The sequence below is a fragment of the Stegodyphus dumicola genome, chromosome 4 (assembly GCF_044657685.1).
Source record: "Stegodyphus dumicola isolate Sdum_Otavi_A_Nest chromosome 4, ASM4465768v1".
NCBI lineage: Eukaryota > Metazoa > Arthropoda > Arachnida > Araneae > Eresidae > Stegodyphus > Stegodyphus dumicola.
The window spans coordinates 244,510,886-244,537,416 of NC_140771.1; the positions used below are offsets into that span (position 1 = coordinate 244,510,886).

At 33.9% G+C, this 26,531-nt stretch overlaps 1 protein-coding gene across 3 annotated transcripts in view; it reads left to right on the forward strand.

Annotated features, from left to right (window-relative positions):
- Positions 1-611: 611 nt before the first annotated feature.
- Positions 612-26,531, forward strand: part of LOC118193265 (uncharacterized) — a 226,946-nt gene continuing 201,026 nt past the window's right edge. For 2 of the 3 annotated variants that reach the window (XR_015040899.1, XM_035364321.2), the window contains exons 1-5: positions 612-1,537; positions 10,364-10,457; positions 18,388-18,513; positions 21,355-21,532; positions 24,692-24,863. Coding sequence is in view for 2 of the 3 variants with exons in the window: in XM_035364321.2 (XP_035220212.1) it covers positions 1,156-1,537; positions 10,364-10,457; positions 18,388-18,513; positions 21,355-21,532; positions 24,692-24,863 (952 nt within the window). In the remaining variant the exon portion in view is untranslated. Of the gene's footprint in view, positions 1,542-10,363; positions 10,458-18,387; positions 18,514-21,354; positions 21,533-24,691; positions 24,864-26,531 lie in introns of all 3 variants that reach the window. The other variant, XM_035364328.2, reaches the window with a different exon arrangement.

Genomic DNA, 26,531 nt, shown 5'->3' on the forward strand with positions numbered 1-26,531 from the left:
CTCATGGGCAAGGTCTTAGGAAGTTATCAAATGACATTTGGTATTCCTACTTTGTGGAGTTTATGTGGCGTCTCCAATATGGGGATCAGGTGAAGGGCCTCAAGTCCAGGACTACATGATTTGCACTATGTATTTGCAGAAGTCATCCAATGCTAATGATGAGATGCAGCCACACATGAAGTAAGTAGTTTTCTTGATTTTGTAACACACGTTTTTGACACTGTTTTGGGATCACAGCCATCTTAGAAATATTACTTTTTGGCACCATTTTTAGCCAAAAAAGATCACCAAAAATATCAAGGGTACCCTATTGTAAACTTTTAGCAATTTTTTTTAGGTATACGATATTCCGTAAATTTTGCCTTAATTTCATTTAATTTTTTCATCTTCTACAGGAAGAGTATCATATATTTTAAGATCATAAATTCCTAAGTACTTCAAAAGTTTCGAACGATTGCAGTCAGATCATAAATCAAAATACTGGGTTTTATCCGCCACACTAATGTGTGAAAGCGCCACCTATAGGTGAATTCAATCGCGGTAAATACTAAATGTTAAATGTTGCCATTGACAAACTACATATTACTAAATCTTTCATTCTCATTTATAAAAACTTACAGATTTTTTCTTTTTTATTCTATATCCTTGCTCAAAGTCTATAAAAAAGGCTATATAAATTTTAAATATAACATTTTTGCTTTCTAGAGCATGCTTCAGATCGTTCAGTCCCACGTAAATATCAAGCTTCAATGAGAAGACGCATACGCAAAGTTTAGTTTTGCTTTTAGTCTAAAATTCGAAGTTTCTGCTCAAAGTTGGAAGAAACTTGTAAATTACCAAGCCTCACGCACGGGAGGAAACGGCGATCCCCAAAGTCCTCATCTCCTTTCTTCTTGCTCAAAAACAAGATTGCTATTCTTTGATATATTTTCATCTTGAAAGGGAAAAAGTTCGTATTTCAACTAGCCATACACAATTCTGAGATTATGAACTATAGCATAAAATTAAACATGCTGTGTCAAGTAGAAATCTGTTTGCAATTGTGCATTTTCCAAACTTTTTAATAGAGAATTTATGTAGAAGTTTATAGTATAATTATTTTGAAAAGGCGCTAAATAATAACTTACTGTTTACCCGTGAATTTTATGTTTAAATATGAAGTGGGGTGTATGCAAATTAATTAATTCATTTAAAAAATCGCCGAAATTTTCGTATAATTTGTATACGAATAGTTACCGCAATCATGTTTCAGTTTCTGAGAAATATTACGAAGAACGGGAAGTAATTATTAAAACATGTGGACCATTATATAAAAAATGGGAAGCTGAGAAAAGATTTCGAACAGTACCGAAAGAAGGCTTAACATTTAATGTTCCGTATATAGATACAGGAGAAGGTACAGTATCTGATTCTAAAGAAAAATTGCCTCCTTTAGTTTTAGCTCTACATGGAGCTCCAGGTTCATGGAAAGATTTTAGCCTTGTTGCAGATTACCTTCATAATGTGGGTGCAAGAGTTGTTGTCCCTTCATTTCCTAGCAAGTATATCTTTTTTTTTTAATTTTTGCGATTTTTAAAAAAGTATTTGTAATAACTGGTATTTGTGCATTTAACTGAGTGCAAATTGATTTTAATTCTTAGGTTCAATGCTGAAGGTGATTTTCGTTTGTTAAAATAAGAAGCATTATAACTTTGCTTTTAATATTAACAAAATTATTAACCATAGCAAGTCCTATATTGAATATATGATAAATTTAATATTTAAATCAGCAATGGTCAGCCGAAAACTTGGCTTGTGATATCTTTTGCTTTGGTTTATAGATAAAAGTTAACAAAATGTCATTGTTATTATTGACAGCAGATTTCTGAGTGGATGTATTTTTCAAAATTTTAAACATCTTAGGATCAACTTTAGGATTTTCTGATACTATAATTGCTTGAAAGTAAATCGTGATGAATTTGAGCAAGTGAAACATCCTAAAATAATATAATTTGCATTACATTCAGAGGCGTAGCTAAGGTTTTCAGCGCCCGGGGACCCCTAAAGATTTTGCGCCCCTTTCTGTGTTCCAAGAATGGAAAACATTTCATTCTGAAATGTGTATCATAAATTTGGCGCCCCCTACATGCTGCGCTGGAGACGGATGTCCCCCCTTGCCCTACCCTAGCTACGCCACTGATTACATTTCAGTTCTTAAATTTGAGCCGTAATTATTTTAGTTAAAAATGTGTTCTGAAGTGCATTTTAGAAGAACTGTTAGCATTATTCACTCTGAAAAACTTTTTACGAAAATTATCTGAAATAAAAATATTTGCTATTTTGATTTAAATCATGTTTATTATTCTGGCATGACTTCTTAAATATTGGTTGTGTGCCCTATGGCAGTGATCTCAAATTGCTTGTGGGCCACATGTAGAATCAGAAAACAAATGACGGGCTGGATCTTTTTTTTAATTAAAACATTTTATTAAAAAATATTGTCCATAAATGTTGACTATTTATTTAATTTATTAAATATTTATAAAAACGTACATAAACTATAATAATACCGCATAAGGAAAAAAATTATATTTTATCTTGCACCTGTAAGACATTTACATTGTAATTCAAATATATTGACAGTTAAAATATTAAATACTTAGACTGATATTTCTTTCAAATAATTCTGAAATATTTAATTATCCATCCAATAACTTGCTTTAATTTAAACTAAAAATAAACAAATTATAAGATTTTGTGGCTAATCTTTGGAATATGGTAACAGGTAGTTTGGCGACATTTTGTTAAGGCGATAAAGGTTACTAGCTAGGACTTTAGCAGTGTACATGGATAAAGTTAAGAGTGTGCGCAATGCTATTTTTGTGCAATTCTGGGATGTTTTTTTAAGTGCAAATAGGTCAACGTGTACATGGATTCCGTGTATGTGTAATTCTTAAAAACGCGGTAAGCAGTTTGCGATTCTGCACTTTCTCCCAATTTTGCACCTAATTTTGGTCATGATTTAATCATGACTTTTGTTTCAGAAAAGTTCTAGCATAAGCGTAATTCGGCTAGCAGATTGTTGGAAAATAAATGTTGAGTAAAAAAAAAAAAAAATTGCCTTTACTTCGTGAAAACAAAATGGCGTCCAAACAAAAACTAGCAGGTTGCTGTAGCAGGGTTGGTAGACAAAAAGGGTCGATAGGATTTTCTGTAAGTACTGATTTGTTATGTTTAGAGCTGCTGACTGTGTTAATTGGGAGCCATAAATAAAAATATGTAGAAAAGTTTATTTGAAAGTTGAAAATTTTTTTTTTTTTAAATCTAATGGCATGCACTCACCTTTTTGATATTTGCCACTCTAAAGCCAGAAGTGGTTTCCATTTTATTGTGAAGGCACCTAATGGACGGCTAGTATTACCTCCTATAAACAGATAGACAGTTACTACCATGCTTTCTCCGCGATTCAAACCCGGGCCCTATGGTACTGCACTCGGCTTTCCTAATCACTATACCATTTGGGTGGGGGAAATTTATTTGTAAAAGTGATTCTAGCCTTTTTTTTTTTTTTCATAAATCGGTCTCATTGCATTTGTTTTCATCTAAACTTTCGATGGGTCCTCCTATGAACTCTTGGGAGTTCTTGCTTCCAGCTAGAGGAGAACCTGGGACGTATACCTGCTTACCTTTGTTAAAGGCCAGGTGTCCCCGCCCTCCATCATCTGGAGGGTACTGGTAGTTGAGGGGCGAGGTACTGTCCCCGACACACTGCTTTGGCCTCTGCTTCAGCTAAGCAGGAGGCACCTTAGTCATCCTCACAGGTGTCAATTGGCTGATCACTAGTCCTTGTGTCAGTGGTTTGGGGATAAGCTCTCGGGAGTACCTGCTGTCGTGAAAGCTGACTGTGGGGCTTCAGTTTGCATATAGGTCTGGCTAGCCCAGTGTTCCCTTGTTGGGCTCCATGGTGGGCGGGGCCATCGGACCCGAATCTTTCCTCTCTTCAATATGGCAAATTCTCACATTTATTTAATTAAAGACTTCAAAGTTAGTCAAGTCGGTCAAAGCACTAGTTCTGAAAATCTGCTGCAAAAAAAGTACGTACAGATGCAAATGCAAATAATCCTAACAATAGTCCCCATTTCCTTTTATCTGTAGTCCTTCTGGCGAGCTGCATAAGATGCCTCCTTTCGTAATAAATAAATACGAGGGCTATCCAGAAAGTAGATTACGTTTTGGAATAAAAAAATAAACAAAGTATAGGAAACAAATTTTATTATATACAGATGAAAGCCACACTCAAATACTACTTTTCTACATAGTCACCATACAAATTAAGGCATTTATCGTAGCGATGTACGAGCTTGGAAATTCCTTCGTCGAAAAATTCGGCCGCCTGCGCCTTCAACCACTTCGTTACCTCTTCTTGCCTTCCATCTTGCACAAAACTTGTGGTAACCAAGCTTTTCGCTGATGATTTCATGCAACAAACTTCGCGAAATTTGTGGAAAACTCAAAGAAAGTTCCGTTATTGTGAAATTTCGATTTTCACGGACTTTAGCATCGACTTTTTCGAGAAGTTCGGCGGTCACTATGCTGGGTCTCCCACTTCGATCTTCGTCGTGAACATAGGTTCGGCCATTTTGAAATCTTATGACCCACTGACGCACTCCACCTTCAGTGATAATGTTGTCCCCATACACTTCACGAAGCTGCCGATAGATTTTTATCGGTTTACAGTTTTTTGCAGTCAGAAACCTTATTACTGAGCGCACCTCGCAGCTCGCGGGATTTTCAATTAACGCAGACATTTCAAACCGTCACAGTATCTGAACGGAGCACAGCACGAACCTCTCACTAGCACGGCTAGATGCAGACTGAGCTGCGCAACGCTCTGACCCCAAGATGGCCGCGCTAGCCCCGCCCCTAGCGGACACAGACGGAAACGTAATCTACTTCCTGGATGGCCCTCGTACATACATTCTTGTATTGGTGAGCTGAGAAATGTAAAGCGTCTCCGCTTTGGAGACTTGCTTATTGATATAGTTTCGGCAACTCAGTCTGCATCATTACTTCAAATAACCAAACTTAGACAAGCGAATGGCACTGTAACAGCACATAAGACACTGAATTATTGTCATGGTGTAATCTCAAAATTCGACCTTCTGTATGCTTCTGAAGAAAAGATCGCATTCGAGCTGTCTGACCAAAATGTCTGCAGTGTTAGGCGGATCAAGATGCGTAAAAAGGTAAGTTGATTGATACAAAACACATGATCCTGACCTTCAACATGCCTGATCTGCCTAAGAATATTAAGGCCGGATACTTAAATTGTCCTGTAAGACCTTATATTCCAAACCCTATGCGATGCTTCCAATGCCAGCATTTCGGCCATTCTAAGACGTCTTGTCGTGGCAGCCTCGCATGCGCCCGATGCTCACAGATTGGTCACAATTCTGATAATTGTACCGCTATGCTTTTCTGTATAAATTGCAAGGGTGAGTGTCCAGCATTTTTTCGCTTGTGCCCAAAATGAAAATCGGAAAAAGAAGTCCAGACTGCAAAAGTTACTAGGAACATCTCATACACCGAAGCCAGAAGATTAGTTCAGAGCACACAGCTTCGACCAAATACATCATAGGCCAGTGCTGTTAAATCATCTCGTACAGTTGCCACCCAAACATCAATATCCAGGCAGACTCTACCAAATAAAACTCAACCGACTACAACCAAAAAGAATATTCAACTCAAAAAAAAAAAAAAAAAAAAAGGTCATTCAAAGTAAACCTAAAAATGTGAGTCAGAAAATAATTAATAAAAATAGAAGCCCCAGCAATAGCTTTCTTGATGGGATGATTTCTGAATCTGCAGATTCAGATAGTATGGAAGTAGAAGAGGGTTTAGAAGTTCCAAGGCATTTACTTCCATGAAAAACTAAACAGCAGCACAGGAAAAACAAAAACCATTCATAATGGCCACTCTCGTCTCATGGAACTGTCGCGGTTTCCACCGGAATTTTCTCGACATCAAAGCTATAATCAATGCTTATCATCCTGTATGCTTAGCAATACAGGAAACAAATCTGAAACCAGAACAACAGGCAAAACTTCGGAGGTTTTCTTTTGTCAGGAAGGATAACCTTGCAGCTGAGCGTGCCAGTGGAGGTGTAGGTCTCCTCACCTCACTGTATTATCCATCAAGTGTACTTTCTTTGATGACATCCCTCCAAGTTGTCGCTACTAAAAAAAATTTTGATATTGTTTCATTTGTTTCTCTGTATTTGCCTCTAAATGAGCACATTGATTAGCAAGATTTAAATTTTCTTATAGAGCAGCTGCCTGAGCCCTTTATCATAATAGGAGATTTTAACGGCCATAGTCCGCTCTGAGGTAGTAAAGATACAAATTTCCGAGGAAGACTAATTGAGCAGATGGTTGAAGATCATAGCCTTTGTCTCCTGAATAATGAGCAGGATACTTACTTCCATGAGCCTTCAAGGACATTCCACGCTCTCGACCTTGCCATCTGTTCACCATCTCTGTTGCCATTTTGCACTTTTAGTGTGGGAAATTATCTTTACAACAGCGATCACTAACCCATTTTTATATCTGTTGTACGAAGAGGAGCAAATCCCATTTCGAGATCCCCTCGATTCATACTCGATAGGGCAGACTCTGAACTCTTATCTTCCGTTGCAGAACTCGCAGAGGAAATGGTAGAAGATGTGCATATCGATGACGCTGTTGAAGCTGTTACTAATACTATTATTCAGGCAGCTATGCTTTCCATTCCTAGAACATCAGGAAAAATACTAAAATATACTAAACCATGGTGGAATTGTGAGTGTCATGAAGCACTGAAAAAACAGAAAATAGCATGGAAAATTTTTCGTAGATATCCTACTCTGCAAAACCTCATAAGATTAAAAAGAGCCAAAACAAATGCACGAAAGTAAGAAGGCAGAGCCAAGGGAATTCTTGGATTTCATATGTGTCGTCAATAACATCCTCTACGCCTAGTAAGCGGGTTTGGGAAAGAGAAAAGCATGCGGAATATATAAAGGCCACCCACTTTCCTTTTTAGAAAAAGATGGCCAAGTGATTAGCTCCATAGAAGAAATTGCAAATACTATTGGTGAGACATTTGCTGTCGTTTCTTCCAGCAGAAACTATTCACCAGCATTTCTCTCTATCATACAGCACTCTGAAATAAATCCTATCACATTCTACTCTTCGAAATCTGAGCCTTATAATAGAGATTTTACTATGCTTGAACTAAGGAGAGCTTTGTTGCAGACACATACGTCTTCTCCGGGTCTTGATGGCATGAATTACGAAATGCTGAAGCATCTGTCCTATAAGTCACTAACTGCCCTTCTCACTCTTTACAATAGAGTGTGGAAGGAGCATACTTTTCCCAGTGCATGTAGGCGAGTTGTTGTAATTCCTGTTGTTAAGCAAGGGAAAGATCCAAGGAATCATCGGCCAATTGCCCTGATGAGTTGCGTATGCAAGTTGTTTGAAAAAATGGTAAACAGTCGCCTAGTCTACTTCTTGGAAAAGAATAATATTATATCGCCTTATCAAAGCTGTTTTCAGAAGGGGAGAACAACCGTCGATAACATGCTCCTTTTAGAGCACATCCATTCAAAAAGCTTTTGTAAGAAGAAATCACCTTGTCTCAATTTTCTTTGATATAGAGAAAGCTTATGATAAGGCATGGAGATACGGTATATTTCGTGATCTTCATGATAGTGGCTTGCGTGGCAACCTACCATTTTCCATTCAGAATTTTTTGGAAGCTAGAACTTTTCAAGTATGAATTGGCTCTGTTTTGCCAGAAGTTTTCAAACAGGAAGAGGGTGTGCCTCAAGGCTGTGTGCTTAGTGTAACCCTGTTCAGCCTAAAAATAAATTCTGTATTACAACAACTTCCTCCCACCATTGCAGGTTCTTTATATGTTGATGACCTACAAATTAGCTGTCGAGGAGTAGATATGAGACATGTAGAGAGGTAGCGCTCCAGATCGCTTTGAACAGGGTCCAGGAATGGGCAATCAGACAAGGATTTACGTTTTCGAAGCAGAAGACTGTATGAGTGTATTTTTGTAGAAAGCGAGGTCTTCATCCTGAGACCGAATTATATCTCAATGGGTCAACGTTTCCAATTGCACCTGAAGTAAAATTTTTAAGAGTGATGTTTGACCGAAAATTGACTTTTCTTTCTCATGTCTTGAATCTAAGAAAGAAGTGTTTAAAAACACTGAATATTTTAAAAGTATTGGAGAACACCTCCTGGGCTGCAGAGCGTTGCTCCATGCTTCGCATTTACAGAGCTCTTGTTCGCTGTAGATTGGACTATGGCTCAGCTGTTTACGGATTCGCTTGGTCTTCAATGTTGTTAAACATAGATCCTGTTTACCATCAGGCTCTGCAGATTTGTTCTGGAGCTTTCAGGACGTCTCCTGTCCAAGCCTTTATGTTGACTGTTATGAACCATCACGCTGTTTGAGCATGAGGAGTTGTCTCTTTTACAGTATTTATAATACGAGGGCAATCCCACAAAAAAAGGTCTCCTATTTTTTGGGGATGTAGAGAAAGTTTTAATACGGTTGTTGGCAACACTGTTGTGAGTGGTGCCTTCTCCGCCACCACATAAGCATGCAGGCGCTTCGCTTGGATGCTCAGTCTTAGCTTGGTAGCCATTCGAAATGGAGCTCCCGATAAACGTTACCGCGAAGTGCATGCAGTTATTCGATTTTTGAATGCAAAAGGCGTTAAACCGGTTGAAATTCACCGCCTATTGACGGAAGTGTATGGACAGTCATGCATGGATGTCAAAAACATTCGCAAGTGGTGTAGAGAGTTTACAGCCGGTCGTACTGAAATTCATGACAAAGAAAGGAGCGGGAGGTCGTCAATTGCCGATTAGACAATTTTCATGTTGAAAAATAAAACATTCTTCAATCTTTAAAGTGATATAGCAATTATAGAAAATAAACAGTTCTTTGTATACCTAAAAATATAGGAGACTTTTTTTTTGGGATTGCCCACGTATATTGTCTGAACCTGGCCATCCTTATAAACTGTGTTTACTTGATAATAGCTGTGACCTTTTATTTGAGGCACATTCATGTTGTGTGCCTTCTTTTCCTGTCAGAGTTTGTCCTCTGATTGAAGAATTTCCCCTGTCTGATATGTTACCACAAGCAGTACAGCATTTTAAAATCTCACCTTGGGACGTTTACACGACACTTCCTCAGTCTTAACCTCCGAACTGACTGCCATATATTGTGTACATCTCACGCTTGTGTACACCTCACCACTGCACCATAGAAAACTCATTTTGTATACAGACTTCTACAGTGCATTGAAAGCTTAGAAACCTTTTCTAGCATCGAGAATCCTGTGATAGTGGATGTACTCAAGTTGAATATTAAATTAACAAGTTGTGGATATGAAATTCTGTACTGCTGGGTCCCCAGGCATACAGGAATAAAAGCCAATGAGCTAGCGGACATCATAGCGAAATCTGCTGTTGAAATGTCCATCCGCCTCATCCGTCTTAGAGATAATCTGTTGCATCATCAAAGAGAAAATAATAAAAAAAAAAAAAAAAAAAAAAAAAAAATGGCAGCAACTTTGGGACATTCAACTTCACAACAAGTTGAGAAGAGTGAAGCCTAAAATAGAGCATTGGGATACTACTAGCAATCGTAAGTTCCTTTGACTCGGCTTAGAATAGGTCACACTAGAGCGACACATAGCTATCTACTTAAAGCTGAGAAATTGTACTGTTTGTCTGTCAGTCCATCACATTTTAATTGAGCGTCCATATTTTACTAGTCTTCGTGAGAAGTATTTTAATAGCTGCAACCTGCCTTTCGACCGCTTAATCGGAAGAGAGGTCAATACCAATTTGTTTCACTACCTGAAAGAAACAGGTTAACATTAATCTCAGTATTTAATTTGATTTTTGTCTTGAGATTTTATGTTAGAATTTTATATCTATATTGCATATCTCATTATCTGAATCATAATCAGTATTTTCATTTCACCATTTCAATATCTTTTTTCTTGCTTTGATTTTATAAGTGTGCTGTTAACTTTAGACATTTTTCTTTATCTAAAATTTGTACTTTAGTTTGCATATTGAAAACAAATCCTGTGTTTGGCACATATGGCCTTTAGCACTTTGCGCCATAAATCTACTACCACCATTACCACCACCACTTTGCAACATAATATATTACTTTGTAATAAGAAACTTCTTTAATATGTGTGTTAAAGACACATAATCTTCTCAGTTTTTAATATCTTTTATCAGAACTTATCATAATTTAATTTTTTTGTTTTTATTGCTTAGTTATCATGATTTTTATTTTCTAGATTTTTCACATTATAAGCCTGGCATTTTTCGACATTCTGATGAAGAAAAAACTCATTATTTGCAGGATTTTTTAAAGGCTATAGCTGTGCATCAGTAAGTTGATTTTTAAATGTCATATTAATATTTAAACTTTTAATGCAGATTTACTATATACATATCAAAATTTTCTAGAACAGATTAAGATTTTTTAAACTGAGGATATTAAAGATATTTCTTAATTACCCTCACTTATCTGGTTTTTACATTTTGAAAACTGGTGTCTTTTTGGTTCATATTTTAGCACTTACTTGACAGTAGCCAACAAATACATGCACATATCACATATTCTTTTTAGTAAACACATGCTTTAAATTGGATTTTATATGCTTTAAATTGAAAATTTTTCCCACAGTCTATGAAGAAATGATAAAAATAGCGAAACAAATGTTTTTTGCAAGTTCAAGAAGTTGCCAATCTGTTCGTAACTTTGTACCAAGAAAGTTAGGTACTATTCTGTTTCGAGGGCCGTAAAAAAGTTGCAGCGAAAATGCACGCGCAAAGGCGCCAAATCTAGCAAACGTGCCCATTTAACAGTGCGCCAAATCTAGCGTATACGCTGATTTCAGATTGCATAAGTTTATATAGTTCTATATTTCTTAAAATGCCATTGAAATACTTGTTTAATTTTTAAATCCTTTTTTGATATCCTATGGATTTAACAATTTGGGAATTGCCCATGATGAAAAGTTGGCAATAGAATTTTGGGTAAAGTGCAGAGTCACTCACTGCTTGATGCTTTTTTAAGAATTGCACATACTCGGTATCCATGAGCACATTGACCTATTTTCACTTTAAAAAAAATCCTAGAATTGCACAAAAATGGCACTGCGCACACCCTTGACTTTATCTATGTACATATCGACCTATTTTCACTTAAAAAGTAAAAGAAAATTGACAAAAATCCAATTGTTTTTACCCTTGTAAAAGCGGCAAACAAATAAGTGAGCGATTCTGCACTTTACTGAGAATATTTTCAAAGAAAAGGCATCGTTCGTTATAGAAAATTACGTTTGAACATCCAACGAGATGAAATTATGCTGTAGCGATAAGTCGGTAGCGAAATAGCGATGCAGGCATCCATTCAGTTATGTTTAGCAATTTTTATATAAATTGTAATAATGATCTGAAATAGTTATTGACTCTTATGCTTCCATTCAGTCATGTTTAGCTTTTTTCATATAAATTATAATAATAAAAAAGTATTATTTTTGAAATTAACCTTTCATCTAAATTAAAACATCAATCTTAAATAGTTATTTACTATTATACTTCCTTTCTTGCCACAATTATTAGGGTTGCCGCAATTATTTTTGGCAGGATTGGCATCAACAATAGTTTGGCGATTTTTTATGGCCCTCAAAATCGAATAGTACCGAAAGTTATTATTATTATTTTTTTTTTTTGTTACCAGGAAGTACCAATTTTAATGAGTTATTAAAAGAAGTAAATTGTTCAAAAGTATTAGCTCGAAAAGCACGTTTAGTTAGAAAATAGTTCTTTGAATTTTTGGTATTTTTAGATGGTTATTAAAGCCCACTTGGTAAGAAGTAATTCTGTTAATAAATCAAAATATATGGATAGCGTTAGAATAACATTAATCTCGGCATGAAAACAAACTTGTAAAGCAGAAGGGAAGGTTTTGTTTTTATAGTTTCACAGTTTGGAGATTCTTAGTGTGCATGCATTAGAGGGAGAAATAAGGGTGCAACGTCAGCATTGATGAAGAAATGGGAATGGGGGAAGGTAAAACCCCACAAACTGTCTATCTGGAATAAACCATGTAGTGTGAAACTGTCTTTTAATTCCCCGAGTTGCATGACTGTTGTTATCTCATCATGAGATTTTTTGTTATTTGTTATATATATATTAGCTTATAATAAGCGGTGTAGCTAGAAATTTTGGTTCTTCTTCAAAAAACAAATATATATTATATATGTTCTAAAATGATATTAGCATAGATAGTTATGAATTGAAAATACACTTTAATCAAATAATTGAGTTTTATTTAATGTTTTTAATCAACTCAAGAGTATTTAATAATAAACAAAATTTATTATTAAGGAAGCCAGATAAAAATTATAGGGAAAAATATATTTCAAGGTTCCCCTTGCCGGAAATTGGTGATTTTTTTATGCCATTCCTGTTTGCATGCAACGCTCTCCGAAGTAAAATGGCATTCGAAACATAATACAGTAAAACATAATTAAAACATAAAATAATTATAATCTCAATAAACTGCGTTTTAAATCAAAATAAAATAAAGAAATAGCATAAAAACTGAAATACATGTTATCTAATCACCACAGTAAAGGAAATACTGACTTACTTTATTTAGAAATTTGTGTGTCGTCGGTGTGGCCCATAGAATTCCTTAACAGCATTCAAAAACTGTTTAAAATTATCTGAACTAGAATTTGTATACTGCCCTCGCCACAAAAATTCACAAAAGTAAGAATAAAAAATATCCCCTCTAGCGCGGGACTGTCAGTGGCATTTCTTTTGAAAATCCCTTTTTATTAAATCTTGCATACCTTCGATAGTTTTGATACGAGCTCCGGTTTCACGATCCTTAAATGTCACTGCATGATTTACTGAAAGATAAAGGCATTGTCAGGAAAACAATCATGCAACTTCCAGCAACTAGATAAAATCTTTGTTCCATGTAAGATATTCTGTTATATTACATCCAACAGAGTTTCTTTTCTTCTGTCCTCAACAACTTCTAAAAAAAAAAAAGAAAAAAACTCCTGCCCCCTCGTTCTATACCACCAAATACCCAGTTTACCACTGGCAGCCATTTATGGCGTAAAACACAAAATAAGCAACATACTTCCTAACCAACATCCAGTGCAGACATAAGTTCTGAGAAGTGTTCTCACACCAATCAAAAGTACCGCTGTCATGCATTTCAAACAATAATGTCATGATAGCATCCAACCAATCACGTCACAGTAGAGTTCCCAAAACATACATCGTAAAATATTCAAGCTACTGTAAGTGAAACAACAACTTGGCGATAATCCAATGGATACCCCGAAATATTGACTACCCAAATAATATTAATAAACATAGCAACCTAAAAAGAAAAAAAAATGGCCAATCAAGTTGCATTCGCAATAAAAAATGGATTTATGAAATGCATATCAGAATGGTTATTTGCATGCTTTTATTGAGACAAAAGAAACTAATATTTTTCAGGTCCATTTTATTTTCCTGTTTGTGCTCGATGGCAAGAAATGAAAGTTAGTTTAATCGTCTTTATCCAGTCATATTTCTTTGGTAATCTTTAATGATTATTTGGCTTTAAAAATAATCTTCCAACTTTAGTAAAAGTTACAGGAATCGTTAAAAAAAGTAAGAAAACTATATCAGAGGAGTTGCTTTCTTGTGAATGGTATTGTTATAACATTATGTAACTCTTGAATGGCTTTATTTTCACTTCATCTTTATACAACTGTAATGGGTTTATAAATTGCGAAGTAAATTATGGTGACAATAATTTCGAAGAAATATGTACTAACTTGTCACATTTTTGTATTAATTGTTTCCTTAGCAGATTATCAGATTATTGAGGTTCTAGAAAGACCAAATCGATCTCTTGCATTTGTCATGCCAATAAATTGATAATTTAACTGTGCTAAAATAATGTCTAAAACATAATAAAATGCTCTGCACTTTAAAATGTTCTTGGAATTGCAACTTCCGATGTGTCATAAACTCATGAAAATGACATTTTATTTTGTCTCTTGGATAAAAATTCTAAAGTAATATCCCATTTTGTTTTTCTGTTTTCTTCGATTCTGTTTAAATAAGTTCAAATTTATTTTGTAGTTTCTTTGTTTCCAGTGGAACACATTCAAATATGACACTGTCACTTTGAATATATCCTGGCCAGTTGTATATCTCAGTAGTTCTTCCGGAAGCTCTTTCAGAATAAAAAAGGATTTATTATATTCTGTTAATTAATAAATTGTATTAAGTCTAAAATAAATTTCTCAACCTAGTACATGAGTTTTTTATACCAATTAAATGTGTATTAAATTTACAGCATAACATTTATAACTAGATAGTTTAAGCATCATTTTTGTTTGCTGATTGTAGTTCCATAAAAAAAAGTTGTTTATATTGTATTGATTTTTCTTTTGCAACAATATTTATTGTATATTTAAAATTTCATGGAACATATTTAATTTTCATAGAGCACCAGTGTTCTGCAGGTCACGGATTGAGAACTATGGCCGTATGATAATGCTGGTAACTTTTGCTCATGCTATAAGAATGTCTGGGAATTGACATACTCACTCACGTATAATTTTGATTCATCTATGAACCATGTTTTTGTCTGGGAAATTTCGATTTCTAGCAGTGAAATCCTGAAACCATCAAAAAACTAGTGAACCAATGAGAGACATTGCATTGACTTCTAAGTTTTTTTTATATGAAGGAGGTTGCTCATGGAATGCAACCTCTTCATGTTTCACCTTCTTCATGTCTTCTAAATATCATTTCGTATCCTGGTCTGAGGTTTTGAGAACTGTCATGTACTCACTGAGATAGGACTATAATTAATTCATCTGTAAACCAGATTCATGCAGCAAAATCCTGAAGCCACAAAAAAAAAAAAAAAAAAAAAAAAATAAGCGATTTGTTGTTTCATTGCTGAGTTTTAACTTCTATGCAACAGTTTTCCAATGTCACAAGATTGCAAGGTTTCCCCCCCCTCCAATTCTTTCGCTTGTGCTTTTGGTTGTTGCAATTTCGGCACCAGTTTGGATCTGAACTTCCTTAGAGTTGTCATAAGTCTTTGTATGTACTAGCATCGTAGTATATTGTGTAGGACTGTCCAGTATTGTCATATTGCATATTGTTTTTTGGACATCTTCAGATGATTTCCTCCCTTCACATTTACCAATTTTATTCATTGCGTCCTGTTTCATAATGATATACAGTCAAAAGTCTTTAATCCGGACTCGTCGGGACTTCGGCAATTCCGGATTATTGATTTTTCCGGATTGTAGATCATCAGTTTAAATCTGGTAAGATAGCATACAGAAATTATAAAATTAAAAATATGAAACCGTAATTTTTGAAATAAAGAACAATTATGATCTAAAGGGTATCAAAATTTACAAAAAAAAAAAAAGCTTAATATTTATTTGTTTACTCTATTAAACATTTCTTTCAACGCGTACATGCATAAAGCATACATTACGCATAGTCGAAATTAGAAAATTGCAACCAGAAAACTATTTGATGTGTATTCGTGATATTTATAATTAATTTGATTTAAATCATATCAGAGTACATCGAGATGAAATACTACATTTAGTAATGAACTATAAGCCGAATAAAATAAAAACATCTGCCCTGAAGATAAGGATAGTGCTGACAGATCACCTTCCAGTTCATTGCGCGCCTCGACGTTCCCCTCCCCCGCAGTGCAGCATGAAATTGATAAACAGATTTCAGAATGGTTAGAGAAACAAAGGATATGCCTTTATCCATTTTTTGCAGCAATTCCATTTTTTGTGTGATGGACATCGAAACATGCTTTTGCTTTGTAGATCCTTTGGTAGCTTCAGAATCAGAAATTCGTTTTGACATAATCGAAAGTTCAAGCTTTCTTTTATAAAATTGCTCTAATTGTCTGCAAAAAATAATAAGCCAGATTCAATTAGAAGATTAAGGAACAACGCAATCTGCAACATTAACTGAAATAGATAATTAGATAATTTTAGCTTAACTTATACTGTCCGTTATACATTACATGTGCGTATATGTATTATGCGCATGCGTAAAGGTATTATGTGCATGCGTTAACGCATTATGCATTGACGCATGCGCAGAAAGTTTGTAGCTTTGAGGTCTGGATTATAGATCATTCCGTATTATGGTCGTCCGTATTAACGACTTTTGACTGTATGAATGAATAAAATGTACTAATTGAAAAGACCAATATCAAACAGATAAAAGACAATTTTTTTATATCTTTTCATATATTTTCTCTTGATTGGAAAGCATGTTAGTGCTTGGTCTTGCCAATCAATTCCATTCATTCTCTTGTTGACTCAATAACATAATTTGGTTTGGAAGTACGATTGAATTCTTGTATAGTCATTCATGAAAACATCTTATAGGGATACTTGTGCAATATTTAAGAAAATATTTGTCAAAGTGTGAATGTGACCAGAAGAACATCTAACTGATTATGATACAAAAAAATAATAAGAATCTTATAGCGAGCCTGGTCTGTGCTGTTTGTGTTGGGGCAAATTACAAACTGCGACCATCACACCACGGCTATGCCTGTGATATTTACATTTGGCTCAATTATGGTACAAGGGGTGATCAAATGAAAAGGTATAAAACGACATAAAAACGTAACAGTTAAATATTTGCATATTTTGCCATGGGAGAACGTAGCGAAACATCTCGGGATGCGATTGGAGTCTCTGACAGGGATCGGAGCATACGCGGGCGCCCGCATGCACAGTAGAGAGCAGAGGCTCTTATTAAAAGCGGCGTCCAAATGATGCGGTAGTCCACATGAGGACAGGATGGCGTTCGCGATGTAAAATTCGATGACTGAGGAGCAGCGAGGTCTTATCCGATTTCTGACAGCGGAAGGTGAGAAATCAGCAGCTATTCATCACCAGATGGTGACAGTTTATGGGGAGAAATGTGTCTCTGACAAGTCTGTTAGAAAATGGAGTGCCCATTTTTGTGCAGGCCGTGAGAGGGTGGGTGATGACTCGAGACTAGGTCAGGTAAACACTGTCATCACGAGCGATCTCATCAACAAGGTGGACGACCTAGTGAAAAGTGATCAGTGTGTCACATTGCGAATGTTGGTGGTGAAGGTGGATGTCAGCTATGGAACTGTGTGGACAATTGTTCATGACGGGTTGCGATATCGGAAGTTGTGTGCTCCTTGTGTTCCGAAGCAGCTCACAGACCAGCTAAAGGAACTGTGTATGGGGCTAGCACTGCAACATCTGTTTCAATATCAGGAAGACCTCGCTTTCATGGAGTGGATCATCACAGGTGATGAGACCTGGTGCCATTACTATGAGCCAGAGACAAAGCGGGACAGTATGTAGTGGGAGCATACGTCGTCACCTCCCCCTAAAAAGTTCAAAGCCGTGCCGTCAGCAGGCAAGGGGTTGCTCACCGTTTTTTTTGACGTTCAAGGTGTGCTACTTGTGGAATTCCTTGAGCACAGAAAAACTGTTAACTCTGATGTGTACTGTGAGACACTCCGATGCCTACGCAAGTCCATCAAGAACAAAAGACCGGGGCTGCTCACGGAAGGTGTGGTTCTGCTCCGTGATAACGCGCGTCCACACATCACCAGAATCGCACACATGGAACTAGCCAAGTTCAAGTGGGAGACGTTGGACCATCCGCCCTACAGTCCAGACATGTCGCCCTGCAATTTTCATGTGTTTGGTCCACTGAAGAAACACCTGAAAGGGAAGCATTTCAACTCGTACGATGTACTCAAGGACGCTGTGAAGGACTGGGTCTCGTCACGGCCACAGGAATTCTGGGAACAAGGAATCTTGCGGCTTGTTCATCAGTGGGATCGTTGTGCTCAGGCCTGTGGTGTATATTTTGAATGAAGTCTACATTTGTACCCACCATGTCGTTTCGTACCTTTTCATTTGATCACCCCATGTACCATGGCCATGCCCATAATATTTACATTTGGCCTGCTCAATATACTATTGGCTAGGCTGATAATCGGTTTTGGTCCGAATACCAAAACCGATTATCATGGGCCTAGCCAATAGTCTACCACGTGAATATAGAAGACCACGTGTCTTGCACGTAGTTGTAGCTTTAAGGAGTTAAAGTTATGGGAAAAACTCTGAGGTCAGTAGTAACTAGGGTATGTCATATATGATTATAAAATATTAATGAAAAAACTTTCATCCTTATAATGTATTTAAAACAACATTAACATATTTTTTTCCTTCTACAGGGTTGACCTCTTAATTTGTCATAGTAGTTCTATCTATCCTGGTTTGATACTTTGCTTAGATGAGAATGGACCAAATGTTAAATCTCTTGTTATGCTCAATACAGGAACATATCATCTGGGTATGAAGTAAGTATAACTTTCCACATTGTTTATTTATAGAAGTAATTTCAGCATATAAATATTTTTATTGATATCTGTTATTAATCTAAATTTATGAAGAAGCTTATCACTTCATTCAGTTAGTTTTTGTTAAGGTCAGATTTTTTTTTTTTTTTTTTTTTTTTTTTTTTTTTAATGGATGCATTTTAGTTTCTGCTTTTGCTCTTTTGAGTTATCAGAATTGGCAGTTAATGCTTTAAATTTTTGATATTCAGATATCCAACTGAAAAACTCTCAGAATTTTTAGCAGAAAGGTTAAAACATGGAACCATCTATACATGAAAGATGCAGTAATTAAAATGTCTAACTTATATTTGTATTGATTTTTAATATTAGAATGTTAAGTTGTAGAAACTATTAGGCTATTTTGGAAGCAGGAGAGATGAAAAATGAGCAATGCCCTCACTGGGACTTGAACCATGGACGTCTCGAATATGCGTTGAGCGTGCTGACCACTACACCACGAAGGCATGCTAAGAAGGCGGGAGACGTACCTTATAAAGTAATGTGTGCAAAGTGCTTAACGTGTTTTTGAGTGTACAAGGAGAAAAGCATTTTACTTTAGCTCAATTTAGCTGTTGAAAGTCTTTCTAAAACTAAGAAAATAAATGAAATGATTTCTGAAATTTTTAGAGAGAATGAAGGTATTTGGATTGCTATATAGTGTTTTCAAGTTTATTCTTTCAAAACTGCTGTATCAGCTGAATAAGAGACTCTTTTTGGTGGTAACACCATACCAAGGTATAATAATCATAATCTATAACTATAATCCTATCTGTGTAATCTAGATATCTACATACCAGTGAGTGGTTCCAGAAATAAAATCAAAGCTTATAAATAAAAGCAGAAATTTTTGAAATACAACACATCATTTCTGAAAGGAAACAGACAGTGATAAAAAGTTCCCAGTCGTTACAAATCTTGAGGATTCTTAATACAAGACTTGAGATTATTTTTCTGTATTAATTTGAGTTTTATTTCCAGTTATTTTTATTTGAGGGGGTAAAGCTTTCTCTGGTTATTCTGTAGTCATGTATTCAAACTATATGACTCAGTTCTATTCTGAAAACGTATTCAATTCAGGTTTTACCTAAGCTCTGCACAGCTTAAATTTAGCTTTTTTGCTCTACTGTAGTTTCCTGTATGCTTAGTAAAATGTAAGCAGAGTTGTTTCTTTCAAAAGATGGCAAGACCATTATTATCTTCTTTATAAGAGAATTAATGCATGAATAGGCTGATGCCTAGAATAGCAAGTTTTGGAGGCTCTAGAATTTGTGGTTAAATTTTGGTGAATGTAAAGAATTTGAACTGATGAAAAAAAAAAAAAAAAAAAGGTTATGAATATATTTTTGAAAGTTTTTACTTACTCTTTCAAATATATTTGCTTGTTAATAAATAGTAAAATATACAATGACCCTTATTTTTTTAATTCATGTTCAGTAATAAAAATAAAACTGTAACCACTTAGCCCTATTGTGCCTTAATGTTGTTTGGTCAGCTTGATATCAGTTGTTTAGTTTATTGATGTTGTAACATCATGATGATAAATTTCCTGCCTATATGCAACAAAAAGCATCTTACTCGATGCCACCAAATCATTGCCTGTATTATATATGCTTCCAGAAAAAATTTTCTTAATTTAGATTTTCTGTGTTTGTTCAATAAAAGGTGTTTTGTGTAGTGAAAAAATTTTGAAATTAAGTTTTGTGTGAAAGTTGTTTAAAATTTACTAAAACATTTGAATTTATTACTTTAATAATTCTCTGTCTTCAAAAGGATCTGATGCCAGAAAACACTGTAGTGGCTAGGAAAACACTGTAGTGGCTAGGACTTCTAGTGTGGAATTTTACAGAAATTCTATTAAGACTTTGAAGAGAATTTTGTTAAAGATTTTATTTATTTATAAAAGAATTTCAACTGAGTTTAAGTCATTAATATGTCTGTAAGCAATTTACAAATATATACCCGAGCATAAGTAATGTTAAAACTATTCAAATGAATTACTGTGACATTATGTGTGTCTGAAAAATTATTTTCTTATCTTCCATGAATAAAAAATTATTTAAAATCGACAGTGTCTGAGGCAAGGTTAAACATTTTATCAATTTTGACTAGAATATAATGGATTTAATAATATTTCGTTTGATGACATAATTAAAAACTATTCTGAAGCAAAAGTACATCAGAAAAATCATAAAATAAATAAAGAATAAGTAAATTCTATTTTATTATTTCATTTTTTTATAATAAATGATATCCATCTTAACTATAAAAAACTACTCCGAAAAAAGAAACTGTATTTTATGTTTTTTTTATTACACTTTATTTTAAAAAAATACTTTTTGCACATTTATAATTTCACAGTATAAATTTTAAATATGTTGCTTCTGTCTGCCTGAAAACTTATGTTCTGATAGGTTGTTTTTCCGAATAATACTAGATCCCATTTGTGGCCAAGAGATTAAAACCACTGAATACTGAAAGTTCGATCCTAGTTTAAACCCAGACAGATAAGCTCACTGCATGCTTGGTTTTTGTAATATTTTCCATGTGTGATGTGAATACAAGCCAGCTTCTCTTAGGATGTCACCCATGAAAGACTTTAATCAAATTACTCTCATGAGCCTTGCCATATTCAAATAACCTAATCTAACCTAAATAATAGTAATGAACAGAAATAAGTAAACAAAATGGTAAAATAACTAGTTTAGATGAAACAAAATTATAAATCTGATACACCCTTTGAATTTAATGCACTTAATGAAATGTCATAAATTTATATGTATATTTTTGTTTTAATTCTACTAGGTATTTTAAGTCTATGAAAATGATGGTTACAGCCACTGAAACTCCTATGGGCATGAAAATAATGGAAATATGTGCTCCCTTTATTATGAAGAATATTGTTAAAACTCCTGTCAAAGTTGAAAATTTTTTAGATCCTTTGTTATCTGCTACAACGATGGTTCATGGAAACATACCAAAGGTATCAATATTTGAAATATGCTAGTCTGAATTATATCTTAATTTTATATATTGGAAAAGAATCAGCCAAGTTGTGTTAATTTTCTATTCTATTTCTTTAATGGTTCTTAAAATATTGTATGGTAAAGTTTATTTTTTACCAGCATTTAGATTTTCCTGATATTAAAAATGAAATAAAACTAGTTACAGAAATATAAACATAAGGCTATTAATCTCTTGTTAGGTTTCTAGATTTTTCAATTGCTGTTCATTAATTATTAAATGCTGTAATTTAATGAAGCATGTTTATAAGAAAATTCATATAAATTCCTTAGAAAGGTTTGAAAAAAAAAAAGAAGATTAAAATACATAAAAATGGTCATTGTAATCTTATGCCTATCAATAATAAAGTTTTTGTTTTGAACTATAAATTTTCCAATTTTGGTAGTCAAAACTTCAAATGTGCATATGATAAGTCTTTCAGATTTCTCCTTCAAAGAAACATGAAAGATTTCTTTTCTAGAAATTTTTATAATTTTTCATTAATTTTGTATTTAAGGTGACGGTAAACTTTATCTAAATGTGCTTTGCCTTCTTTGTTTGGTACCTTTCCGTTTTGCTGGCACAAACAATAAAGTTGCCAATAATGGTACAACTGATGCCAAACGGAATATCTTCACTGGTAACCTTTTACGCCTCATTTTCAAACTAAGTCGCAGCCGTTTCTTTTCAGATTGATTGTTTCTTTCAATACTGACATACAATTACGTAGAATTTTAACAAGATAGTTAAATTTTATGCCCTAAGACAATTCACGGTAATTAAGTCAATTCGGTCAGATTTCAAAACTGCGTGATTGCACAGTTTCGGGTGAGCAGTGCAATCACACAGCTCACCCGAAGGCAAAAATATAGAAAAGACAAAATCAAGTGTTAAATTCATCAGTTCTAATGAAAATGCACTAGCAAAGTAAAGCACTGCAGTTTTACATACTTTCTGAATAAGCTATTCGTACAAATTGAAATAATTCTTGCATTTAAACTTGTATTCCAAATTAAGATTTAATTTGAAATTAATGTAGATAATTACCGAGAGAATTAGTTTTTTGTAGCGTAGTTTACGTGAAATGAGATCACTTTGGGTCACATGTATTCTTTACATTCTTAAATGATGCAATGATGTCAATAACATCCTTCAGCTGTTATATGAATAATGCTGTTGCATCTAATGCCCATCATATTTCAGCATGATAATTTATGTCTCTGAAGAGTTCAGTATAGTATCATAACAATTTACTGTCCTGACAGATCTCTCAATATTTCCATGACTGAGTGTGTGTAGAACATGCTAGAATATCAGTCACCGTCATTTCTCAATATGTGTAACTTGTTAAACTCTAACAAAATATTTAGCAGCCAGGTCTGTTGAACAGCTGGCCAAATATTCTTATGCATTGCCTTTAGTGGCAACACATAAGAATATAATGATGATATGATTGATATGTAATTGTTCCATACAAATATGTTGATAATATGTAATTGTTCCATACTAATATTCATTCAGTAAATGGATAGATTTGCTGTCAAATTTAGTATCTTCACCTTTACCTCCTTATCGCTCATATATCAAGTTTAGTATCTTCGTCTTTACCTCCTCATCGCTCATATCAAGTTTTAGTTTGTTTAAATAGTTTTCTAGGCTTTTTTTTTAATGCAGAGCATATTTGCCTAATTTTTTGTTTTGTATTATAATGCTGTTATAATCTTGATGTATTAATTAATGTATTACACAAGATTAGAATGAAGGTACATTCTGTGAAAAACGTTAGTATAGACACAATGGAAACTGTAAGCTTTTGGTTAGATATATCATTCTTATGGCAGTTATGAGTAGAATATATATATGTATATTATAATTGATATCATTATAATTAGTATTCATTATTATATTTCAGTTACATACAAGTTATTTTATTCATAATAAATTGAAATTAAGATACTCACAGAATTTTATTACCTTATAATATGCAAGGAATAGTCTAAAACTCATTTCTCCTTATGTGAAATTCTATGCTACCTTTAATATCATGCAGTTTGTAGCAGAACTTTATTTAATTTGTTAATGATGTGCAGATGAATGAAATAAACTGAGTATAAAGATTCTGTCTACAGAAGAGTTGTAAGAAAAGAGTATGATAAATTTTTGTGGAAGCAAAACTCTTTTTGTTTTCACAAAAAGTCATTTTGTTGTTTTCTTCTTGTGATCATCAACAGTGACTAGTTCCTGCAGCATTTTAGGCATACTTGAAAGACACCTTAACAATTTTGTCCTTAGTTAAATTTAAAATTTATTGTTAAAAGTCTTTACATGTATTATGGATCTTTGAATTTAAATTATGTAACTTTAATAGGAAATTTTGCTTTCACTTTCAAGCCAAGATATGATAATATTAGCATATAGGTACATATGCTTTTTAATCATGTACATTTGTTTCTTTACACCATGTCACTGAAGTATGCACCACATATTTTGAAGTGGTTAAATTTCTAAGAAAATGATACAAATAAATACAATAATTACAAAACATAAATGAATTTATGCTTGTTAACATAGTAATTGGATGGGGCAATCAAAGCTACTATTATGGCTGTAGTTTTATTTATTGATTATTTATTGATTTATTTTTGCTGTACAGCATTATGTTTTTTTTTTTTTTTCCTGTAGAATAGTGTAACCAAAAGGGTTTGTATACATATTTATGTATTAATTACATCAGATTTATTTTATACATTCATTTAAAGAATGTGCATAATTTAGTACTAGCGTTTTTTTTAAAGAACTTTGTTAAAGTATTGAAGTTAAATATTTTGCTTTAATCAGTAACTTAGTCTGCCTCAGGGGTGTAGCTAGAATTTCCAGCGCCTGGGGACAACTGAAGAAGTTGTGCCCCTTTCTGTGTGCCAATAATGGAAAACAATTCATTAAAAAATTTTGTAGCATAAATTTGGCGCCCTATGCATGCTACACCCAGAGTCAAATGTCCCCCCCCTTGCCCCACCCTAACTACGGTACTGGTCTACCTTTACTTAAAATGTATGCTTTAATCTTATAAAAAGCGATGCCCAGTAAAATCTGTTCTGATAAATATCTGTGTGTTTTATATATATATCTTTTTTAATAGGCTAAAGAAAAGTTCCTTCAACTTGTGTCTCGTGAGTTGCCTATTTTGTATGCCTTCAGTGAGGATGATCGATTGATTGGTAAAAAGTGGTCATTGGAACTTGCTTATTTGCTTGGAGCTGCTGATTCAGATATCTTCCAGTATGATAAAGACTGTAACCTTAAACAAAGGGGTAATTCTTGATCCTTTTTTTTTTTTTTTTTTTTTTTTACCAATCTTATCAACCTAATATTTTAAGAAATAAAAATCGAATGTTATTTTAATACTTGCATTATTTCATTTTAAATTTAACTATGGAGTACTGTCATTTTGACTTTAGCGTAGCTAATAGAAAAATTGTGCATTAATGAATTTTCTAGTAAAATGTAGTGTAATTTAGTTCATTAGATTAATTTTTGTGTCAGGGACAAAAATCTTCAAAACAGAGTAATTTATTTTTTATTTTACAAAATAACATTGCAAAAATTTCTCTTTTATAGCTTATTAATATTAATCTTATATGCTACAAAAATTTTTCATAGGAGTTTTTCATGAACTAAAAATTTTTTTTTCATCTTTGAAATTTCCGTAAAAGTTTAGTAATTCTTCCTGTGCAAATTTGGCCCTTGAAAAAACATTTAGTTTTAATTTTTTTACTTTGTTTAATTTGATATTGTTTACACTAATTTGAAGAAGGAACATCTTTTAAGCTTCTCTTGAAGCAGAAAGTTTCTTCTTTAGATAAATGTTATTTTCTCATAGTTGTCTGGCAACATCTAAAATAATTTCACAAGAAATAATATGTTTGTACTTACAATATTCTCCTTATACAGAGGCTGTTCCCACATTTTTTAGATGATTTTTATTGTATTTACAGAAATAATTTACCTAAAATTTTTGTGTTTTAAATGTTCCATTTGATAACCCTTAATTTTTGCTATCTTTTTACACCATAATTTCCAAGACAATAAAGCTATTTTGAGTTTTGAAAGATGTATTTTATCCCATTCTTCTTGAACAGTTTTCCAGAGTCTAAGAAGGATTCTGGGTTGACATTTGGACTATTCGCTTTTTAAAAGTCTGAAAGTGCAAACATCCATGGATCATCATCATACATCAGGAGTTTTAGGAGGGATATTAGTGAAGGGTATGGCCTCAATACCCATTTCTTGTTCCATTTTCCCAGGAAATTAACAATAGATTTTGACATGCGGTTGCTTGTTTTGTCTTGATGCAGTTCTACTGATTAATGCCAGTGTGGGTAAAGAGAAGGTATTTCTTCATATTTGAGAATTGGTTATAAAATATGTTCTCGATAATAGAGTTAACCTGAACAGTTTTCTGCTCTGTCTTTATTTTTTATTTGTCATTATATCAAGAACCAGCAACAATCATAAATCCCTTTGAAAAACTTTCTTAAATTCTTTGAACATGTTCCAAGATTTTTTTTTCTTCTCTTTGATGATAATTAATGGATCTCTTTATATTGTGGTAATTTAAATATAAAGGCTCATGTATTGCAAAAAAATTTTTCCATTTTTGTTCGAATAATCGTTTCTGATAGAGAATTCTGCAGCGCATTTTGCTTTTTGGCTATATGACGTGGAGAAAGATGATACACATTGCATTTTGTCATCTTTTTAAGATTCAAATCAGCATTAATCATTTTGTTTACAGTCAACACTGAGCATTTTAATGATTATGCAACTGTCCTTTGTATTGCCGATTTTCTTTTAACCTTAAAGTTCTTCAGTTTGCAACATTTAAAACATTCAATTTTTTCCTTGGATGTGTATTTTAAACAACGTTTGCCTTAAAGCAAAACTTTGACTTATATTTTCCCCTTTCTTATTGATAATAT